Source organism: Panthera leo, chromosome B1 (genome assembly GCF_018350215.1).
Source record: "Panthera leo isolate Ple1 chromosome B1, P.leo_Ple1_pat1.1, whole genome shotgun sequence".
Classification (NCBI taxonomy): domain Eukaryota; kingdom Metazoa; phylum Chordata; class Mammalia; order Carnivora; family Felidae; genus Panthera; species Panthera leo.
In genome coordinates this window covers 31,579,517-31,601,990 of record NC_056682.1, presented here as the reverse complement: position 1 = coordinate 31,601,990, position 22,474 = coordinate 31,579,517, and the positions used below count along the sequence as shown (strand labels likewise).

The 22,474-nt window shown below is 40.1% G+C and overlaps 1 protein-coding gene across 2 annotated transcripts; it reads left to right on the top strand.

Annotated features, from left to right (window-relative positions):
• BNIP3L (BCL2 interacting protein 3 like) lies at positions 1-21,818 on the top strand. 2 transcript variants are annotated; one of them, XM_042934515.1, is made up of 6 exons: positions 1-192; positions 7,127-7,310; positions 11,882-11,954; positions 16,758-16,861; positions 16,992-17,141; positions 19,034-21,818. In XM_042934515.1, exons 1-6 carry the CDS (start codon positions 93-95, stop codon positions 19,080-19,082), a joined length of 660 nt encoding a protein of 219 aa, XP_042790449.1. In that variant the 5' UTR covers positions 1-92; the 3' UTR covers positions 19,083-21,818. The 2 variants fall into 2 exon arrangements, with proteins under 2 accessions (XP_042790449.1, XP_042790448.1); XM_042934514.1 differs by lacking the exon at positions 1-192 and adding an exon at positions 6,261-6,374.
• The last annotated feature ends 656 nt before the right edge of the window (positions 21,819-22,474 follow it).

The window sequence follows — 22,474 nt, the reverse complement described above, 5'->3', positions numbered from 1 at the left end:
AGAAAAGGGGGCGGGGGACTCGGCTTGTTGTGTTGCTGCCCGAGAACCAGAGACGGTCCTGCTTCGGCCGCGGGTCTTCCAGCCGCCCGACAATGTCGTCTCATTTAGTAGAACAGCCGCCGCCCCCCCACAACAACAACAACAACTGCGAGGAGGGTGAACAGCCGTTGGCCCCGACAGCCGGCCTCAACAGTGAGTGCTGGGCCGGCGGGCTCGGTGAAGAGGATGGGGGAGGAGGAGCTGCTCTGGCCGCGGCCGCCAGCTCCGCGCGGAGGGCGGGAGGAGAAGGCAGCCCATTGGCCCCGGCTGAGGATGTGCGGGTGACTGACAGCTCCCGTCACCTGTCAGGGCGAGTTGCTCCTGTCTTCCTCTAGCCCTGTCTCCCCTCCCTCCTGGGGTCTTGGGTGGGGAGCTGCTTGGGTTCGCATTCGGGGAGGGCCGATGGGTGGGAGGAGAAGGGGGGCGAGCCGATCCCACCTGTGGTGGGCCCCCGAGCGGAGCCAATCGGGGCGCGGGGGGCGGGCCTTGGGGCGCGGTGAGGGCGGGGTGGGCGGAGCGGGCGGCGGAGGGGACGTGGGCAGGGATGGGGACGTGCAGCGGGGACGCCGGGGGATGGACGCGGGCGGCGGGCCGAGGGGAGGGGGCGGCCGGCAGACGCGTGGGAGGTCAGGTGTGCAGCGGGGCTCGGGCCTGGCCCGGCGGACCTCCCCTCTCTGGGTCGGCCTTCCCCCAAGGCTTGGAATGTGAGCCCCTTGGTTCCCTTCCTTTGTTACCACAGGCTGGCCAGGAAAATTATTTGGCAATTTAGTGGTTACTTGTATCGCGCGTGTTGGGGAGTGAGGGGTGTGAGGAGGCTATGCTACTTTTTTTTTTTTTCTGAGATTTTTTTTTTTTCTTTTAGAGTTGGCCCAAGTGAGTTTTTTGTTTTGTTTTTGAAACGATGGAGTTGTGTGCCCTGAAAACCTCTTGTGACCGGCCTCTTTAAACCCGAGATTGCATAAATCTTGGAGTCTGGGGCAATAAATGTTCAGAAACGGGCTTAAAACCACACTGATGCAGTCGGGCGCTTGGAAGTCCATGTGCAGTATTGAGTTATGAGCAACTCCAGTTGCTTATCCAGACATTGCGGTGCTCAGACATCTTGTCCTAAGATTGTTCCTAGCTGTCTTTAAAGCTCAGAGTCTTGGAAAGGTTCTTGCCTAACCTTTCTTTCCACAATTGATCTCATAAAAGAGGTAGTTGGGACAGTTAGCATATGGCCTGATGAAATCATTTAAAAATCATTTGGATGCTTAAATGACACTTCAAGGCATTGCAATCTCTTTCATAAGAGGGAGATGTTCCAACATGGCCTGAAAATTATTTTAGGGAAAAGAATTCCTGTCCCCGCAAGATGGGGATAGAATTTTCTTATTTTAAGATGTTTTCATTGCTTATTGCTCCTGTTCCATCTTTTGATGGATGAATTTCTGAAAGGTGGAGTTTTTAAAACTTATAAGTGTCTTATGTTCTGGACTGTAAGATTATATATTATTTCCCACAGTAAGGATTAATTTATGTGTCTTTAAACGTTATTCGTTTCATGTGTTAATGTGCATTTTAAACACTACTTAACTTGTTTTTAGCACACTCTTAGAAGCATGGGATTTCAGAATAGGAAGACTTTAGAGGTCACTGCCTCTGTTTACTGGTAAAGGAGCAGGGTGAGAGTAAAAGTGTGTTGTCCAAGTTCACAGCAGGCTAGGACTTAGAGCTGAGATTTCTACTTTCAAATGATCTAGTGCTCCTTTCAGGACACGTCAGTGGCCCAGAATGCCCTGGTTATGTGTGTTTACTATTCTCTCAGTATGTTATCCTGCCTTATGAGCAGAAGTGACCTGCCTAGCCAGCTAGCTCTTTTTGGTGTACTCTTTCTTCATTGTACTCCCTCTTATCCTGCAGCGCTTACGACTTGGCCAGTTGGTTAGTATGCATGCATGATTTCACAGAAAAAAAGACATTTTAGTTTTCCTTTGACCAGCTAGCAAAAACAACAAAGGGGGTTGAGTTGTATGTGATGGTTTACCTCTGTGTCTGGAAGACCCTATGCGGTATTTGATGTTTTGGGACAGTCCGTTGCTGCTGCGTTCGTATTAGCTCTTAACAGAAGTAGAACTTTCAGTCTGTGTGTGATATCCAAATGGTGCTTTGGGAAATCTGCTAGATAGCAAGTATTTTATTTGGGGTAGGGTGAGCTTTGAAAAGTTACTGAAAAGCTTTTAGGCAGTGCCATATTTAATGACTCCCCTCTTGCCTTTTATTCTGTTTGTTTTTTCAGTTCATTATACAACAGTGGTTCAAACCAAACAAGAAGCCTTCCTGATTCCTTCAAATGATTTTTGGGCACTGGGCAAAACAACTTATTCAGACATCTAATACCACCCAAATTGTTGATAAGTTGAAGTTCTTTGTTGGGTAAAGTTGCACCACTGTCAAACACAGAAGATGAACTCGTTGTACAGATTATCTGTGGCTTGTGATTTTTATCTTAAGTTCAGGAATCAAAACAGAGTTTTAACAGCAAATTATTGAAATATTTGAAGTAATGAAAGCTTTCTCTGACTTTTTTTTTTTTTTTTTTTTAGTTTACCATTGTAGGGGAACAGTTCACCTTCCTTACAAATTAATGGACAAATATACAGAATACTGGCAAAGTTAAAATGATGTTTTTCCAGTTTCCAGTCTCAGTTCTAGTCTTAAGAATACTGTCAAGTTACTTAATATTTGTATAGGACATTTATGTTATATAATAATTCTTGTTGTTTAATGTAGGAAGTACAGCCTTTTTTTTTTTTTTTTTTTTTCTTTTTAAACATCTTCAACCATGATGCACTTGTTTCCCCAGTATGGCCAGAGAGCTTTTGAGTCTATGGCATGTGAAACTTCACTGCTTCACGATACTATTCTTGAATATATTAGTAACTGGTGTGTAAGTACTCCTTCGTGCAAAATGATTTTTTTTTTTTTTTTAGAAGAATATCAGTGACTGTTCTTGGTCTGCATTCCAGCATCAAGTGCTTGAAATAAAATAAAGGCTTGGAGGAAAGAACATAAGACATGATGAAATGTATCTCTGCTGGTTAGGATGAAAGTTACACATGGGACCTTGGAAAGTTGGGGGGAAAAATGAGAAATACTCTTCCTCCTTCTCTCCCTTCCTGTGCCCTGCAGCTCTCCCACTCCCCTTCTTGCAAGAGGATTGAACTAGTAATTATAAAACTAGAAAGAGTATATACAGCATACAGTCATGAATATAATCACAATTACTGAACCAGCCTTCATGATGTACTAGATTAGAAAATATAGAAGCATGAATCTCTTAGCAGTTCTGAACCTCTTAGCAATTCTCAAAGATTTGAGAAAATATCTCATGTATGGTGTATATGTACAGTCTGGCATAAGAACACTTTTCAGTTTGTAAGTAGACTTAATATAACAGAGAGAGCCTGCCAGTTTTTTTTTTGTTTTTTTTTTTTTGTTTTTTTTTTTTTTTAAAGCTTGATTTTTAGGAAGAGAATTCACTGAGATTTTTTTCTACTTTGTATTGCTTGGACAGCACAATCCTCATATCTTGTTTCCTTTCCAAGTAGAAAGGGACTTTATGAGGATTGGTAGAGTTAGAACATCAAGAAATTCTGAAGCTGTAAATCAGGAATGAACGAGGTAATGAAAAGCATGTGTAGTCCATCTATTGAGAAAGACGGGTTTACTTTTTTCCCATTTTACTCAAAAAATAAAGCTGATAGGTAGCCTTTTAATATCTGTATGCATAGGTGTTTCTGCAGTACAGTTTATTTCCATAGATGATATATCTGGAGAATTGTTGAGTTAGGGAAAGTCTACCTTTTTAGGTGTCTTAATGCATATTGTCAAATTACACTCTATTGAAGACCTGATTGTAATAACATCATATTAGAAACAATTTCGGTTATCATTAACCATCGACATTGGATAATGGCTAAAGTATGGTATATCTTTATGAGATGCAAAGCAGTTGTTTAAAAGAATGAGGTAAGGTAATATGCATTGATGGTGAAAGATATCTACAAACTGTTAGGTAAAAAACACTTTTTACAGAAAAATATGTATAGTATGATTCAGTTTTTTTGTAAAGACAAAAGCAAAAAGCACAACTATCGAAAAAGCTCTGGAAGTTTACATTATGAACTTTTTAAAAGTGGTTTTATTTGGGAGTAGAAATAGGAGATTGGGAAGAAAGGTATTTTTACTTTATGTATGTTTATTTTCAAGAAACACATTTTTGCATTAAGAAGTGTTTCTTAAAAGATACAGAGTATAATTACAATATTAGCTAACACATACCATGTACTAATGATTTTCCTTATTTTTCTCAGTACTTTATTCATGTTGTCTTCGTGCACCCCTCTGAGGTAGATATAATTTTTATCCCCATTTTACAGGTGAGAAAACTAGTAAGGGATTAAGTAACCTGTTTGGGGTGTAACAGCTGTTAAGTGTTAGAACGGGAGTCTGGCTTCAGTCTGTGCTCTTAACCACGGATGTTAATATATGCCCCAAATTTTTGTCTGCCTTAAGTGGAAATGCCTTCAGTTATGCTGGGTGTGAAGCCAGTTACAGAAATCACTTTTACCAAGCTTTTCCAAGTGTGTCTTCTCAAGTTCGTAGATTATGATTGCTTACATATTTTTAATGCTGGAAGTAGAACCTAGACATTGGTTTGGAAGTCCTTCAAAAAGGTGAGGTGTGGAAAACCTGATATTGTTACAGCTGGTTTTCTCTTTGATCAGCTACTTGAAGTGAACATTAATTGTATTTTAGGGAAGACTGGCTTCCACAGAGATCCATCGGGAACTCCTGGTTCCTTACTTCTTCCACCAGAGCAGCTCAGGTCTTTTGTTTGTGTTGTTTATACATTAGGCTTCAGTACAAGAAGAACTGATTCTGTTGGTTTAAAGTAAGTTTGAAATTGTAGAAAACAATAGGAGTAGGAAAAAAACTTATCATATACCTCTTTGTTTTTCTGTCTCTCCAGTTAAAATACTTTGCAGAGCTCTAAATTTAGGGATGCTTTTGGCATGTTTCTTCTACACTCCAGAGGCACTCCAAGGATTTAGTTAAATTACCTTTAGTGTTCAGTCTGTCTTAGCTTTGTTAGTCGAATTTGTTAATCCATTTTGAACTCTACCTAGTCTGTCCATTTTTGTTTCTGTATAGAATGAGGTCGCGGGGACGTCCTGCAACCGTGTTGTTTGGCAGTAGAGTCCCAAAGATTTGGTTGTGGTTATTGGGCTGTGACCCCCACTGGGACTGCCGTGGAGGGAAAGGGAGGAAAGGGTAACTTCATTTTTATTCAGCAAACACGGTTCTAAGTACTGGACAAGGACAAACTCGTTTATCTAGCAGATAGCTGAATATCTCCCACTTACTAGGCACTTCACCCGTGTTCCTCTAGTTAATCCTCAGAGCAGCTCTGAGGTAGGGTCTGTGCTTTTATATCTGTTTTGCAAATGAGAATACTGAAGCTGAGAAATACGGGCAGAGAGCAGGCGGTGGAGTCTGATTTCCAGGCAGGTCGCCTTTGAGCTGTTCCTTCATAGAAGGATGATGTGTTCACTTTGGATCTAGAATAGTCCTCACTTCATTAATAGTCCATTTGAGGGTTTGAGCCTGTTTTGGTGATTACTTGTGATTTACTGATGGAAGACTGTTCAGCCACAGAACGCTTAACACTTATGCTGGGAGTTTAGAGAGATGGCCCTACCAGCCTGCTTCATTATATTTTCTAAAACAAAATATGCGGGGCACCTGGGTGACTCAGTCGGTTAAGCGTCCGACTTCGGCTCAGGTCACGATCTCGCGGTTCGTGAGTTCGAGCCCCATGCCGGGCTCTGTGCTGACAGCCTGGAGCCTGTTTCAGATTCTGTGTCTCCCTCTCTCTGCTCCTCCCCCGTTCATGCTCTGTCTCTCTCTGTCTCAAAAATAAGTAAAATAAATTTTAAAAATAAAAAATAAATAAAATAAATAAAAAAATATGCAAAGTATGAAGCAAATCCATCACTATCTCTTTTTGTTGTGAAGTTGGCCTGTTGGCTACTGCTGCCAATTCTTATTAAAATTAAAGCATCTTAATGTGTCGGCAAACTCATGGAGCCAGTAAATATTTTCAAGAGCTGTCCAGATTACCGAGGCCACATCCCCTTTCCCGTGGCTCCACCCCCTTTGACTGTTTGCCTGAGAAAACCTCAGTGTCTCCTGTGCAGATGCACAGTAGTTTCTCCCCTAAAACCAACAAGGCTTAATGAAACCCTAGAAAGTAGGAGCTCGTGGGAGAGAAGAAAAGTCAAGTCCACAAGGTACGGTTAGTACATAGAGAAAGGGAATAGAAAGGGGTGAGGTACAGAGGAAAGGAAGAAACTAATCGGTGGCATGGAGACGAGCTTTTTCAGAATTCTTAGTGTTACCACCTGATTTAATTAAGAGCTGGATGCGTTCGTTCATTTTGCACATGTGTACACAAATTGAAACTTACGATTGGAGTTAAGTTCTCTGGGAGCTTCTCAATTGTTTATACTAATTAAGACAGTTGTTGACTTATTTAGATGACTTTCATGAAGTTTCTAAGCCATGTGTTTATTTTATCTGTGGGGAGGGCACAACTAAATAGCTGAAGTAGACTTTGGGGAAAAATATGTGTTACATTAAATACATCTATAACTAAAATATTGAAGATAAGTAGGCTGTCTTGTAATAAAGTAGCCATTTATTTTTTGGAAAGCAATCTCAGAGTTTTCAGAGGAGTGCTTATTGTATATAAACTAAGCTTTAACTAGAGAGAAAATTGGCCGAAAAACACATTTTCTAAGATACTAGTGGTTAGAGTTCCAGCTTCTTCTAAATTGGTTGATTGCATGAGCTACTTCAGGAACAAGAACTATACACATTTTTAGACTTCTGTTGCTCCTTATTTATTGTCTTCAGAGTACTTCTACGTTTGCTTTAAGGCAAGACCGAATTCTTATCGGAATTCACCACATTCGCATCTGTGTGCACATGACAGAGTTTGGTTCTGCTGTGGTTAACGTAAGCTATCTGACTCGTCCAACAGGTTCCTGGGTGGAGCTCCCTATGAACAGCAGCAATGGCAATGATAATGGCAACGGGAAAAATGGGGGGCTAGAACACGTACCTTCCTCATCCTCTATCCACAATGGAGACATGGAAAAGATTCTTTTGGACGCACAACACGAATCAGGACAGAGTAGTTCAAGAGCCAGTTCTCACTGTGACAGGTAAGTGAGATCCATGATTTGGTAGAATTCGGAAAACAGACGGGTTACAAGGTTAATTCCCATTAGAAGAAATAAATTTGCTTTCGTCTTCATTTGACAAAATATGACTCCTGATTTATTGCAGCATGTGAATTTAAATCAGAGAGCTAATTGACAAATAGTTGAGTCCCTAGTGTTTTCCCCTAGATTAAATCAGTTTCTTTACTCAGAGTGTATCATTTTTTGGTATTTATCGGTTTAAAAGTCAAGGGCATAAATGTTTACTTGTAGAATGAATCCAACTTTTTCCCATTTTCCTTTGTGTCCCTGTTTCAGAGATCACATTCTGCCAGTCACCTCTTCTATGTCTGTCCCCCCTTCTAGCTTGTGAGTCTCCGAAGATCAGGGGTCATGTTTCATCTCCGTGGTACCCTTGATAGTCATGGTGCTGGTGTGTGGTAACACTCCGTAAATGTTTCTGAGTCCTAGGAACTGCAGTTGATGCAAGTTACGGCAGAATTTGCAGGGTGGAAACACTGACCACCGGCTATCGAGATAGTTAATTTGGGAGGCCATTCTGTTTCTTCAGAGGAACTTTTATTTTAGACGTCATATTTCTATATTTAACTCGGGAAAAGTAATTCCACTGATGAAGAACTGCTTATGGTGAAAGAGTAAGGGCACGGTGATTGAGTTGAATGAAACCAAGTTGTTTGTTTGCTTTTCAGTGTAAGCGTCATTTTTTTTTCCCCCGGGGGACGCGGTATTAAATGACATGGTGATCTACCTAACACCTCCTGGTCTGTGACGGCCATACGTTAGCATTACGGGATACTGGATGATGTGGTTAACTAAGAGTTAACTGATATTATCCACGGAGAAAATGCAAACGCACGAGGAAAAGGCTAAGGAAACACTTAAAAATGGGTACTAAAAATAAAAGTGATTATCTCTAAGGGATGGAATTATGGATATTTTTCTTCTTCTGAGCATTTTTGTACTTTGTGTAAAATGTATATATAGCACATTTTACATATCAGAAAAAGTTTAAAAGGAGAAACAGGAGTTCAGTCACGTTTGAAGTTCCTGCCTGTCTTATGATCCACCGATGTCACCAAGGTAGCAGAGGACTGGGTTGCTGGCTCTGGCCCACCGCGCACCCCCGCCTCTGCCTCTGTCCCTGTACTTCCCAGGAGCCTCGTTAGAAGCAGAGCAGATGGCTCTTTGCTGAGCAGCTTGCCACTGATTCCAGTAGCAACAGCATTCGTCTGTCTTTCAGAATGAAGTTTCTATTACGCTGCATTTATATTATGGGACTCGTTATGCGTTTCTGAAGTTTTCTGCTTGTTCTAGGCTTGTTTCTAAGGCTTTTCTGCATTCAAGTACATGACCCTTGATGACTGGCATCAATGTGTCCCTTAACCTGTTCACTTGCTGTGGTCATTGAGCAGAGAAGAAGTCCCTTGCTTGCTTTTCTGGTCAACTTCTTTCACTTGTGGTTGTAGTTATACTTGTGATTGGACATGAATTTACTTTCTCACGATCGTGTTCAAGTTAGGTCTTTAAACATGTGAAGTGAGGCGTGGCGCATGCCTTCGAGCACTTTCCTGTCCCTCAGCTTGTGTGCCTTTACGCGCTGGGTTCCTGGTCATCTTTCAGAGAAGGCCTACAGCTCGAGCTCAGTAATACTCTCCCCTGCTATATAACACATTTTAACATTCAGAAATGTCTTCAAAATTCGGGTCATTTGAATTGCCATGCATCCCTATATTTGAAGTCATTGAGAAGTGTTTCTTATAGATGGAGAAATTCTAGGATTCTTGGATATTAGTCTCAAAGCTAATTTATGTATACAGTGACCCTTGAACAACGTGAGTCTGAACTGCACAGTCATGTGACTGCTTTTCGATACAGTCCAATACTGTAAATGTGTTTTTTTCTTCCTTGTGATTATCTTTAACATGTTTTTCCTCTAGCTTACTTTATTGTAAAAATACACTAGACAATACATATAACATACAGGATATGTGTCAGTTGACTATGTTATCCGTAAGGCTTCTGGTCAAAAGTAGGTTATTAGCGATTAAGTTTTGGGGGAGTCAAAAGTTATACACAGGTTTTTAACTTTGTGGGGTGGCCTCAGCACCCTGTATTGTTCAAGGACCAACCGAACTTGGAATTTAAAAATTATCCCACAGATACATTTTTGTCACTGTGGCGGTTGTAAGAAGATAACCCCCCTGTGTTTTATATCGCGTTTCACCCTATTGCGGGAGTTCTCAGCCTACACACCAGACATGCCTAGGGAGCTTTTAAAAATACCAGTGCACAGACCCCATCCCTAGAGATTCTCATTCCGTTGTGAGGGGTGGGGTAGAGACAGGATATTTTAAAAGCTCCCCAGCTAATTCTGTCATGAGCCAGAATTGAAGCTCTAATGCATTTCACATTGTTAGGAGGAGTAAACCGTTGACCAGTGAAACATTGAGTATTTTCCTAAGTGGGATTGGTTCCAACGATAAAGAAGAGTGTAGAAGGAGAGAAGTGCTCCTGTAGGGTTCTTGACTGTGTCATTCTACTGCGTTGACCTGCTTATGGCTATGGAAGGCTCGCCCTTAACTGGATCTCTGGCTGTGAACTCCATGGTGTTGGAGCATAAGGACAGTAAACTGAGGACAAGAGTGCCTCCTACCTGGTTCCTGTGCTGTAGCCTGAGATTCCTAGTTTAAGACCAAAATTTTCTAAATACACTAAAATGTTTGTGCGGTACAGAATCCGCTTTTCTCTCTTGCCGTCCCTATTTAGGACTCTCTTGTGTCAATGATAATAGTCTGAGGCTCCTAGGCCAAATCAGTCTGACAGATTTCAGGTGAACTTATTTTTGAGTGTGTCTCACCATCATTTCTATATGTTAACATTCTACACGTGCTCTTGGTATCTTGAACAGTTAATATCTAGGCCTTTGAACAAGTCAGGCCTGAGCGTTTTCATCCATACTTCAGTTTAGATTTGGGAGGTGGGGGCGGGGTGTATAATGGAAAATCTAGTGACCTGTTGTGTTATACTTGATCTTAGCCGAAAGGCCGAGAAGCAACAACCTGCCGTGGTTACACAAGGAATCGCTGACAAAACTAAGAATAGAACTTAGCATGTTGTGTTCATCTATTGTATCAGGATAGTTTGCAGTCACGTGTTTTGTCGAAAAGTTTATCTGTAAATTTTTGTTTTGGGGAATATTGTACTTTTCATTAAAGTTCCATATTCATATATGAGCTTCAGTAATTCACTCTGAGATATCTCAAAGCAAATATTTCTGAAACAAGTAGAATAGTGGTTCTGAAACTCTTTGGTCCCAGTACTCCTTTACAGCCCTAAAAATTATTAGGATCCCCAAAAGTCCTTGGATTATGTGGGTTATATATTTCAACATTTAACTGTATTAGAAATTAAAACAAAAAGTTTCAAAATACGCACTCATTCAACAATAATAAACCCTTTGCATTTCAATGTAAGTAGCTTTTTAAAATGAAAAGCAACTTTTTCATAACCAAAAAAATTAGTGAGAATTAGTAGCATTGTTTTACATTTTTGCAAATCTCTTTAATATCTGGCTTTAATAGAAAACAGCTGGATTCTCCTCTGCTTTTGCACTGGGTCTGTTGTCATAAAACACGTCATGTAGCCTTTGGAAAGTTTCACGATACACGGAGTAAGAATGACAGACATGACAGAATAAGAATGACAAAGGCAAATAAATCGTAACAGTATCGCGAACACAATTTTAAACTTGAAAACCCTTTGAAAGAGTGCCAGAGGAGGTGTTCGAGAAGACGTGACTGCAGATTGACCCTGAAGCTGGACTTGGGCAACTGGAGGCTCCCCAGCCCCTCTCCTGACCTTGGAATGTGCCTACCTTCCCAGCTCTCAGAAGCTGCCTGAGGAATACAGCTTTGAGACAGAAATGTGGTGTTGAGACTGTTTGAACGGCATATGTGACTAGACCCAGTTAAGGCTTCTGTATGAACTTTTAAGATGTGGCAGGCTGATGGCGATCTGATGTGCTCGACTTACTGTCACCCCAAGACAAGCCTCATCTGTAAGTTCCCTCTCTCTTTAAAGCCGTCACCTACCGATGTGGGGTGGCCTGCCTCTTTTGCTCTCTTCGCCGTCCCATTTGGGGGCCGGTTTCAGATTATACCCAGGAAGCTCCTCAGGAGGCTGGGAACCAACTAGGCTCTGAAAACTGCTTTCACATGTTGAGACTTGCTGGTGATGAATTATTTAATGAGGAAAGAGTTTTGAGCAAAAGAATCCCAAACCAGCTTTCTGAATTTGTAGATCATCGTACCTTTATTGGAAAAAGAGTAAAAGTAAGGAAATTTATCATTGCAAAGAAATTCATCACCACCACACAAAATTCCAGAACATTTTGGAAACAAGAGTGCTTGATTTCAGAAAAGATAATACTTTTTGATTTGCGGCTTTTTCAAAACCAATTCTACTGTAACTTTCAGTTTTCTAATTTCCAGTGGAGGTTAATTTACTTGGCAAAATGAGAACTAAAATTAATGGCTAAATTCTTTCTCTTCTAGCCCTTCCCCACAAGAAGATGGGCAGATTATGTTTGATGTGGAGATGCACACCAGCAGGGACCATAGCTCTCAGGTGTGTGTGCGTGTGTTCGTTGTTCTGATGTACAGTAAACAATTGGGAAAAATGTGAACCTCTAGATAAGTGTGTTTTGCTAAAATATATTGAAGAATAAGAAGACTTTAAAAAGTACTTGGAAGCTGTTTTAAGTTATTCAGTTTCTGGTTGTATAATTTGGTTAGGATGATACAGCCCTTGTACTTCTCTACAGCTGAGAATTTGGGGTCCTATCACCCTAAAAGAATTGGAAAATTCTTTTTTTTAAATTTTTTTTAAGTGTCTATTTATTTTTGAAGGAGAGAGAGAGAGACAGAGTGTGAGTGGGGGAGGGGCAGAGAGAGAGGGAGACACAGAATCCGAAGCAGGCTCCAGGCCCTGAGCTGTCAGCACAGAGCTCGACACGGGGCTCAAACTCACGGACCGTGAGATCATGACCCGAGCCGAAGTCGGACGCTCAACTGACTGAGCCAGCCAGGTACCCCCAGAATTGGAAAATTCTTATTTATGATGTATCATTCTGTATTCTGGGCTAGTTTCTTGAGTTTATAAATGGAAAACTGAGGAGTTTTATGTAAGGTCACAAAATGAATGAAAAGGAAAGCTGTAGAACCAGGTATGAAAACTTTTTCTGCATCTGAAATCAAAGCAGTGACTTTTGAAGTGAATACAACAGCTAGAGAGAGAATTCATCTAAATTTTGCAGGGTTCATTAAATTAAAGAAGATAAGAATAGTTCACTAGGAATTGATGTTTTAGTAAAATCAACGGATATAGTATTGAAAGCTTACAAGGGTTTATATTATAAAACTTACGATGAGTAAATACTTGTTGTTCGTGATTTAGAATGTTCATAGCCAGCCCTTAACTTTCACCGAAAAGGGTCAGTGCAAATTCGTGAGGACAGGAACTGTTGTCTTGCTCTCCTGTGTTAGGTGTTTGCAGAGTGTTTGATGGAGGTTTGTTTAAATGGATTCTGACAGAAACTTTGTTTTGTGGGGTTATCACTTTACAATGTCCTAAACCCCTTTGCACTAGAAACATTTTATATGGTATGTTGGACGCACCCAGTATTTTCTGTTTCCGAAGGCTGCACAATTTCTCCCTGCTTTGCCTATATTCTATTTGTGCTGTCCTGAAACCTCTCAGATCTGTGGATTGAATACAAATTTATATTATGATGAGCTTTATCTTATAGAGAAGGTTATAGTAGCAAGGCTCTCACATAGGAAGCTGTTCTGACTGTAGTTGTTGAATTGCTGGCTTACGTATGTCCAGTTTGCCATGTGGATGTGCTATAACTAATGAAGAAGAAAATATATAGTTTCCGTGGTAAAGTGGACTAAGGAATCCCAAGACAGAGAAGTGAAATTAATTCTTTGTTGTAGTCTTTCCTGAGGAAGATATCCTCAATCCATATTGTCTTTCGTACGGACAGATTGAAAATCTAGATTAGCCTTTTCCAGAATGTGTTTCGAGAAACAGTTGCTCAATGGGAAGCTCCATAAAATAATCCTGAAGGCAAGTTAAGTGGAAATAATACAGCCCCTGTGCTCCCTCCTCCTCCCATCCCAGTATTTATAGCACATAGTAGTACCTTAAAGGCTCTGACAACTCCTGCAGTAAAAGAATCTGTTTATTTAAACCAAGTGTTTTCCAAGTTAATTTGATCTTAGACCTCCCTCCCCCTTCACACATACTTCCCCCCACCCCCCCACCCCCGAATAAGCTCCCTAACCACCTAATGAAACATTTTGATAGGTGCTCTCCTGGTTCATGGAGTGGCAGTGTACAATTAGCCTTCACTGATAATTGAATTCAAATGGAATTCTAGAGCTGACTGCATCCATCCTAGAATTCCAAAGGAATTTGTGAAATTTAGGAAAGATAATGAAAATCTTTTGGCTTCTGTGTCGGATTATGGTCATATTGCTAGTGTGGTTCCTATTCAGAAACAGGTACCTAAAGGAACATTGAAGTAAGACTTTTAATAAGACATCAGTAGGTATGATTTACTTAAGCTTTCAAAAAGCCTTTTTCATTGCTTTTTTAAAATTGAAGAAACGATCATTTAAAAATGAGTAACTTTAGGGCTTGGGAGGACGCATTTTATATTTGTGAATGAGAAGCAAGTTTAGGGTTAGCAAACAGAAGCAGTTACCACAGGACTGTTATGGTACTTGATTTTATTGAACATTTTTATATATGTCTATACGAGGAATGTATGACATTTTCAGCCTTTTCTAGGAGAAAGGAAAGACACTGATAGATATATTCTTGGTGCTAAATTTATTCCTAAAAAAAGTTTTTCCCACTTTCGATGTTCTCAGTCCAGTGAAAGAGGTGATGTTAGCCCTGAGAACAAATGGGGAAAGTGAGACTTTGTCTTCGAGAAGTTACTTATCTAAGATCACAAAGCCAATACACAATAGAGCCAGGATTGAAACCAGGGCTGTCTGGGCCTGCTCCTTCTACTGTAATAAGTCCTTGCAGGGGATTGATTTCAGGAGAGCTCATAAGGTCATGAGAATGAACTAAAACATGCCTGCTAAGTTATGCTGTGAAGAAGCCTAAGGGGTAATGCATTTAAGAAAAGGATCATTCAGACTATACTTTTATGACCATAGTCCTCAAGAGTCTTGTTTTATAGTAGAAAATTGACTGTAAATGGTCTCTTGAAGTCATGATGCAGACTGAAGATGTCCTCCCTTCTCTCTCTTGTAAAACTGTGGTTTATCTGCCCAGGGACCCCACTGTATGCAGTTTAATAGTCACATGTAGAGAACTTGAGTGGCCCAAGGAAGGAAAATGTAAGTGATTTGAAGGTGAGGGACTTCCGCATGAGAACAGGCTAAAATGATGAGAATTTTTTTAGATGTGGGTGTAGAGAGAGGATAATTCAGTTTAAAAGCACAAATCGTATTAATTAGATTAAGTACATTTTTACCATATTCTGGAATTCCAAGGATTAGAAGGTAATTTAAAACCTGAAACTGGCAAATTTAACAATAAAAGGGAAGCACACGGTGGTAGTAAACGAGGATAGCATGAGATTCTTGGTTCTTAAGGTAAGCAGTCTAAGCTGATTTGGGCAATTTGTATTTTGTTGTTGTTTATTTGTTTTTTACTAGTAGTCTAAAAACTTTGCTTCACTCAACTGAGAGAAAATGACATCAGCTTCGAAAAAATTAGAGCGTAAAATCTTACCACATTTTCATTCTCTTGGAAAGTAGGAAATACTGATCTGTTCACAAATTTAAATGTAAATCTTCGAGCAGTTTTAAGGAGAGACATGTGAGACCAGAGTCAGAAACTGGAAGCAGAATGTTGTGCAGTGTTGCATATAGCCAGATATTGTGGGTACACAAACTGGTCTCTAAGTAAATTGTAACCGTTTATTGTTTTTGATTTAGGATGTTTTCAGATTTATTTCACAAAGAGCCAACTCATGATTCTGAGTAATCTCAACACCCAGTGGAAAAAGCTTAATCCTAAAGGCTACATTGTGTCATTCAGCGGAATTTGCTAAATCCAGCAGAACTAAATAAGAATGGTACTACCAGAGTAGCAGAAATCCACAGGGATTTTACTTCCGGTTCGATCGTCTCTAGATGCAGGTAGCCCATTTTATTCTGAAACCACCTTACTGGGGCACCTGTTTCAAAAAGAACTAGCCTGTCAGAGAGAATCACGTTGATCTATTAAGTTCTGCATTTCATTGCTGTCTGCGAAAAGAATGAAAGCTTTGGCCAAAGAATGACTCCTATTCAAGCAAAGTAACAAATCAAAATAGTTTGCTCTGAGACCCTTTGGTTTGAGGTCCTAGCATCCATTCTGTAAAGCTGAGTGAACATTGCTGTTCATTTTTAGGAATATCTCCTAAAAATTCCTGTGGCTTCTTTTGCATGTTCTTGGCCTGAAACTATAGGCTATAGTTAGCAAGAGCAAAGACTTCTTTCTCATTTATCTGATGGAAAAATGTCGAATTCTAAGTCAGTAGCAAATAAATGAGTCCAAGAAACTTTTGGTGTAAGTACTTTTGAATAAACCTTGGGAAATGTTTAGTGATTTGTCTAAAAAATATATAATCTCCTTCCAGGAAATAAAACCTAATGCTTATGAGTGGGGGCTGTAGAAGACCGTTTGCCCAGGTTGAAATACTGGCCCCGCCTCTTACTGATTACGGAACCTTAGGCAGTTACTGAATTTATGTCTTCATTTCCTCATCTGTAAAATGGAATGTCAGTAATTCCTGTTTTTGTAGGGTTGTTGCAAGGTAAAGATTAATGCATGTGAAGTGCTTAGAATGATGCTGGTATTTTGATGAATGATTAATAAATATTATTATTTACTTCTTCATCACTTCTCCCACTGATTTCTTCCCTCATCACTTTAATTGGTTTGTATATACATTTGGATATGTTGTCTTTTAGTTTTAATAATGAAAAATTTTAAGTGCATACAAAAGTGAAGAGAATGTTGCAGTGGGCCTGTGAAGAAACATTGCCCAGATTCAACAGTTATTAATGGTTTCTGCACTGTACCTAGCATGATAGCCCCAAGTGCGCTTTTTTGAGGTTCACATCCTCTGCTTAGATAGAACCGCAGTGAGGCCCGCTCAGGTTCTTTTTAAGATCTCGAATGCTGTGATCTCAGATCATTTTGTCAGCCTGTTTAGAAAGCTGTCATGTTTCTTCCATGAAAATTGCCCAGGCACAACCTTAGGATCTTCATATATTTGCTGTCTAGATTTGTCTTTTGTGGTAGGAAGAATCGGTCTTCCTTTGTTTTTCTTTTTAAAGTTGTAATTCTTCTTTACAGTCAGAAGAAGAGGTTGCAGAAGGAGAGAAAGAAGTTGATGCTTTGAAGAAAAGTGTAGACTGGGTGTCTGACTGGTCCAGTAGACCCGAAAACATTCCACCTAAGTGAGTTCTTGCCCGTGTCTCCTCTGGACACGGGGAGGTGTGAACTACCAGCGTGCGGTGGACCTACTCATTTCCAAGGTGTTCTCCGCAAGTGCATTTCTGACCTCTTCCTCTGCCTTTCTTTCCCCAGGGAGTTCCACTTCAGACACCCCAAACGCTCCGTTTCCTTAAGCATGAGGAAAAGCGGGGCCATGAAGAAAGGGGGTATCTTCTCCGCAGAATTTCTTAAAGTGTTCATTCCATCTCTCTTCCTCTCTCATGTTTTGGCTTTGGGGCTAGGGTAAGTACTGGTGAACTCCCAGCGTGTTTTCCATTTCTTTTACCCTCCTATTTTATTTCCAGATGTAAGAAACATGGTTGAGACCGTTTGTATTGTTCCCCTTTTAATGTTTGAGTGCAGATAGGGTGAGCTTAAAAGAACTGTTGAAGCCGATACGTTATTGGTACATTGGTAAGCATTTTTAATAGCGGAGTTTTGTTTTTCTTATTTGAAAGTAAGTAGTTCGTGTTAGTCCTGTAGTGATAATTTTTAAGTGGGCTCTTCTGTGTCTGATTTTTCCTTTTGGGTTTTGTGGTTTATAAATTATTCAAGATTAGCTAAGCTTTAAAGTAAACTAACCTTTAGTGTATAAATTTGGGGCTGATGTGAACATTTTTTTTCCCCCAGATGGGAAAATACACCGTTTTACTGAATAGTCTTTGAGTGAAACTGGTAGGTTGGTGGGGGTCCTGTATTTTTCTTCCTGTAGCATTTTCATTGACTCTTCTAAAATTGACCCTATGTTTACCTGTAGCTGATTGATTTTTCAGTCTTTTAAATTCTTTTTTTCTTTTTTTTTTGATCGAACAGTTGAGGAAATCTATTTTTTTGGAGGATTTTAGGAGTTAAACACTAGCTGTTAGTTTCTTTCTTTTTTTAAGGTCTGTTATTCTCTTTAAGCATGTACAAGGAGTCATTTTCTCTATATAATATGCAAAAGAGATATCCCTTATCTTGCCTTTAAGGAGCTCAGCATATGGGAGAGTATTTACAGTCACAAACATGGAAACATATACGTGACTTTCCCATAGACTCCTTTTGTCTTTCTGGGTGCTTGATCTGTTTTTGTGATGGCAAAGACCATGATGGCAGACAGCGGAATGGAAGGTGTTTGTGCGGAAGAAAGTGTGTGAGTGTCGTATGGGGTTGCTGTGAGGGCAGACTGGGTAGGACTTTAAATTCCCTTTCAGTATAGGGGCGCGTGGGTGGCCCAGTCTGTTAAGCTTCCGACATCGGCTTGGGTCATGATTTCGCGGTTTATGAGTTCGAGCCCTGCATCGGGCTCTGTGCTGACAGCTCAGAGCCTGGAACCCACTTTGGATTCTGTGTCTCCGTTTCTCTCTGCTCCCCTGCTCACCTTCTGCCTCTCTCTCTCTCTTTCAAAAATATAAACATTCAAAAAAAAATTTTTTTTTAATTCCCTTTTAGTATTGACTGCAGAGTAGTTCATTTGCTCTCAGGGAGTTGGTTTTTGTACCTTGTGCGGGCTCTTTCTTTCATGAGTCTTCAGATTCTCTCTCTTGCTGGAATAAGTGTGTTATTATCGATGAATGTAGAAAAAAGGATTTGAGAAAGTTGGTTGGTTTTATTACACTGGGAGGGGTGGGACTAAATTCCTATTTTCCTTAACTTCCTTTCCGCTTACGTTACTTAATGGTAAAATGCTTGCTTGGCATGGGAAAGCAATGTTAGGCCTGATCCTGAAGAGTTAAATGGTTCGTAAGAGCCCACTGTAAGGCACTGGCAGCTTTGTGATTTGGCTCATTACCGTATGTCGTATCTCAAATATCAATAGACCTCTGTCCGCTGTAAGGGAACATCTCAAAGGAAGTTTGTGCTTTGTTCTTTGGGGAATCTGTTCTCTCTGGTTTTACTTTTGTCTGATCGCTGCCCCTGTGCTGTCCAGTCCTGCCTAATGAGTAAACATAATTATATAAAACCAGTTTGGCTGGCTGCTGACTAGTTTTAAGTAAGTCAGCAGTGATTTCAGGATGATAGGGAACTGTGCACTGACACCTTTTAGCCTTCTACGAGAATTGAAACATTTAGTTTTTAAGTACAGTTCAGCCTGTGGAAAGCTGGTATACACCTGTTGAAGCCGATGAAACGTGACACACTCTGTTTCCTTTCAGCATCTATATTGGAAAGCGACTGAGCACACCTTCTGCCAGCACCTACTGAAGGAAAGAAAAGCCCCTGGACAAGCGTGTGACCTGTGAAGTGGTGTATTGTCACAATAGTTTATTTGAACTTGAGACCATTGTAAGCATGACCCAACCTACCACCCTATTTTTACATATCCAAGTTCCAGTAACTCTCAAATCCAGTATTTTATTCAAACTCTGTTGAGGCATTTTACTAACCTCATTCCCTTTTTGGCCTGTAAGACACTTTAGAATTTCCTAACAGAGTTTACTGTTATTTAGAAATTTGCAAGGGCTTCTTTTCCGCAAATGCCACCAGCAGATTATAATTTTGTCAACAATGCTATCGTCTCCTTTTAGTGCTACCAGACTTAGACCTGCATCATTCGTGGTATAAATTTTGCTCTTGCAAGATAACTACCATCTCTCTCTTTTCAAATGAGATCAGGTTAGCAAATGATATGACAGCTTTGTTGTTTTGTTTTTTTCAAGACAAAGGCAAGCTTCCCTAAGCTTGAATTTATAGTTATTAAAAAAGAAAACAAACAAACAAAAAAAACCAAGACACACAAAAAAAAAATATCCTGGGCAATAAAAAATTATTTTAAACAAGCTTTGGAGCCACTTTTTGTCTAAACAGCCTCCTTAATGGCGCCTTTTAATTTGTAGGAGGCCAGCTACATAAACGATGGGTATGACGTAGAATCAGAACTAAAGCACATGAGTGTATTTTAATACTAGGATGTCGTAATGCTGTCTTTTCTATGGTGTAGAATCTCTATTACTCATAAGGAACGTCTCAGGCCTACCTAGAAATAGATGAAATTGCTTTGGGGATTTGTGTGTGTTTGGTATTCTTATGTTTATTAGCTTTAGCTGCATGTGAATTTTTCATGACTTTTAAGTTCTTCTGTTGTTGTTGTTTTTTTCCTAAGAGGAGGCTTTGGAACGAGTTCCAATTTGTGGTACAAATACGGGCTTCTTGTTTTAGGAAGCACCACTTACACTCTGAAGCCTTTAAACTGTGAAGGTAATTGTTTCGGAGTGATTCCAAGCACTCGCACAGCTTTGAAAACCAGACGTGGGTTGTGGGGACAGTTGACAAAGTTCTAAAAAGATGGTGTTTGTTTTCTTCGGATCTTTCCCTCTCACCTGTCCAGCCTTCCCACGGTGGTCCCTGCGATTGGGCAGGCGCTGGCGGTTTTCTCCTCCCGTAGCCATCTTCAGTTGTGAACTCCTGAAGTTCCAGGGCACTCGGCAACAGTGATCGGCTTGTGTGTGTTTGTGCATTTGGGTTTGTTTGTTTCTAAAATGTGAAGCTTTAGGACCAAATTGTTAGAAAGCATCAGGACCCCCAGTTATTGCAAGTAGATTTCTTGGATTTTTGGAACACCTGGCATGATTCTGAAGGATACTATTATATGTTTTATATATAAATTGCTGTTTATGATGTAGACATGACTATTGACTATTTAGAGGACCATTGGTAATCTTAAAACTGGCGATCTCTTCATTAAATCAAGTGCATCAGATCGCCTGGGATAAGAGCAGTGACAATAATAGATTTGCCAGTCTGCAGAAACTATCTAACTCTGTTCTCTTTCACATCAGATTTTGTAAACTGGATGTGTTGTAGTGGAAAATAACCTACAGATTAAACAAAACAATAATATTTCTGGCTATCTTCAAGAATATAGCAGGTTATCTTTGAGAAAGATGATATATCCAAAATAGTTTTCTGAATTATTTTATGTTTTCTTTCGAGCGGTTGATGTCTGAATAATTTTGGATATCTTTTTATTATACTTTGTTTCTAGCTTATTCTTAAACCTGGTAACACTTGATTTGCCTTCTATAACCTATTTATTTCAAGTGTTCATATTTGAATTTGTTTTGGAAAGTGAATCTGACGGCCCACTGATTTTGAAAAGCCTGCCTAAAACTGGAAAGGCCGATCAAGTTGCAAGAACTAAAGAGTTGGACCGCTGTAATATACAGCTTGTATTACAATCCGTATCATGGGAGGGAAAAGTAAAATTATACAAAAAGTAAGAGCAACTTTTTTATAGGCAACACATTGCCCTCTTTTGAAACTCAGTAGCAATCCTATCAGTAGTGTGGTTGAACTTGGGTATGTTTATGATTTTCTTCAACATCGGACATAAATTTAGTTCTTTTTTCTTAAAATATCTGTGAAATTTTGGACTATTACTTAAAACATGAATACATGATCACAGTAGAACTTATCATAAGATACAGTCATGCAGTATTTATTGACAGCCCTAACATATGGAATACATGTTGATGCTCCCACCCAGATTTATGTCAAACAGAAACAGATTGCGTGATTAGAAAGGAGACTTCAACATGTAACAGTTGACGTTTTAAGAATAATGTTTTAAAAGCTTTACGCCTGTTTACAGTTTGGGGGACGAAAAGGCAGGCTTCATCTTTCTTGATTGATGAAAGCTGGCTAAAAATATTCGTAGATGGAATCACGAGCAAAACTGCACAAACCTGCACATTAAAAAGTGCAACAAGTTACTTTGCAGCAAAAGTATTTACTGTTGTAAAAAGTGAAAACTGAACACTTAGCCAGTGGGATGAATTTTTAAGTGAACCAGTTGTTGAAATTATTGGAATTAACTGAGCCAAAGTGATTATGCATTCTTCATCTATTTAGTTAGCACTTTGTATCATTATATACAGTTTACAATACATGTATAACTTGTAGCTATAAACATTTCGTGCCATTAAAGCTCTCACAAAACTTCTTCTGTCAGCATATCGTTTTATGTCATGTGTGTTGCCTGGGAGTTCAGAGAGGAGGCCTTCTGTGTGCACAGAAGTTTTCCGCCATTGAGCTCCTTGAATACTAGGGTGCCGAGTTCACAGGGACGAATGCTCTTCCTGCCCTCCTGAGTTCCCTCCTCTTGGGGGGACCGTCACCACACAGATGAAATTATTTATCAGAGATGTGTATAAGAAGTAGAAGGGGACCAAAGCAATTTACAACTTTTGTTCTGCCAGAGAGCATCAGGATATTATTCACAGAAGAGGTGATATGTTGAAAGATGAGTGAGTGTTCAGTGCAAAAGAGAATCAAAAGCATGCCTATAAAGGAATGGCAGAAACTGACATGTGAAAATCTATCCTAGGGACACCTGGGTGGCTCAGTCGGTTAAGCGTCCAGCTCTTGGCTTTGGCTCAGGTCATGATCTCACAGTTTCAGGAGTTCAAGCCCCACATCAGACCCTGCATTGACCGTGCGGGGCCTGCTTGGGATTCTCTCTCTCCATCTCTTTCTGCCCCTCCCTTGCTTGCTATCTCTTGCTCAAAATAAATAAAAACAAACTTAAAAAAAATCGATTCTAGAAATAACAGGAAGCTCGTTGTGGCTGGAAAACGGGATGGGTAGAGAGGAAATTC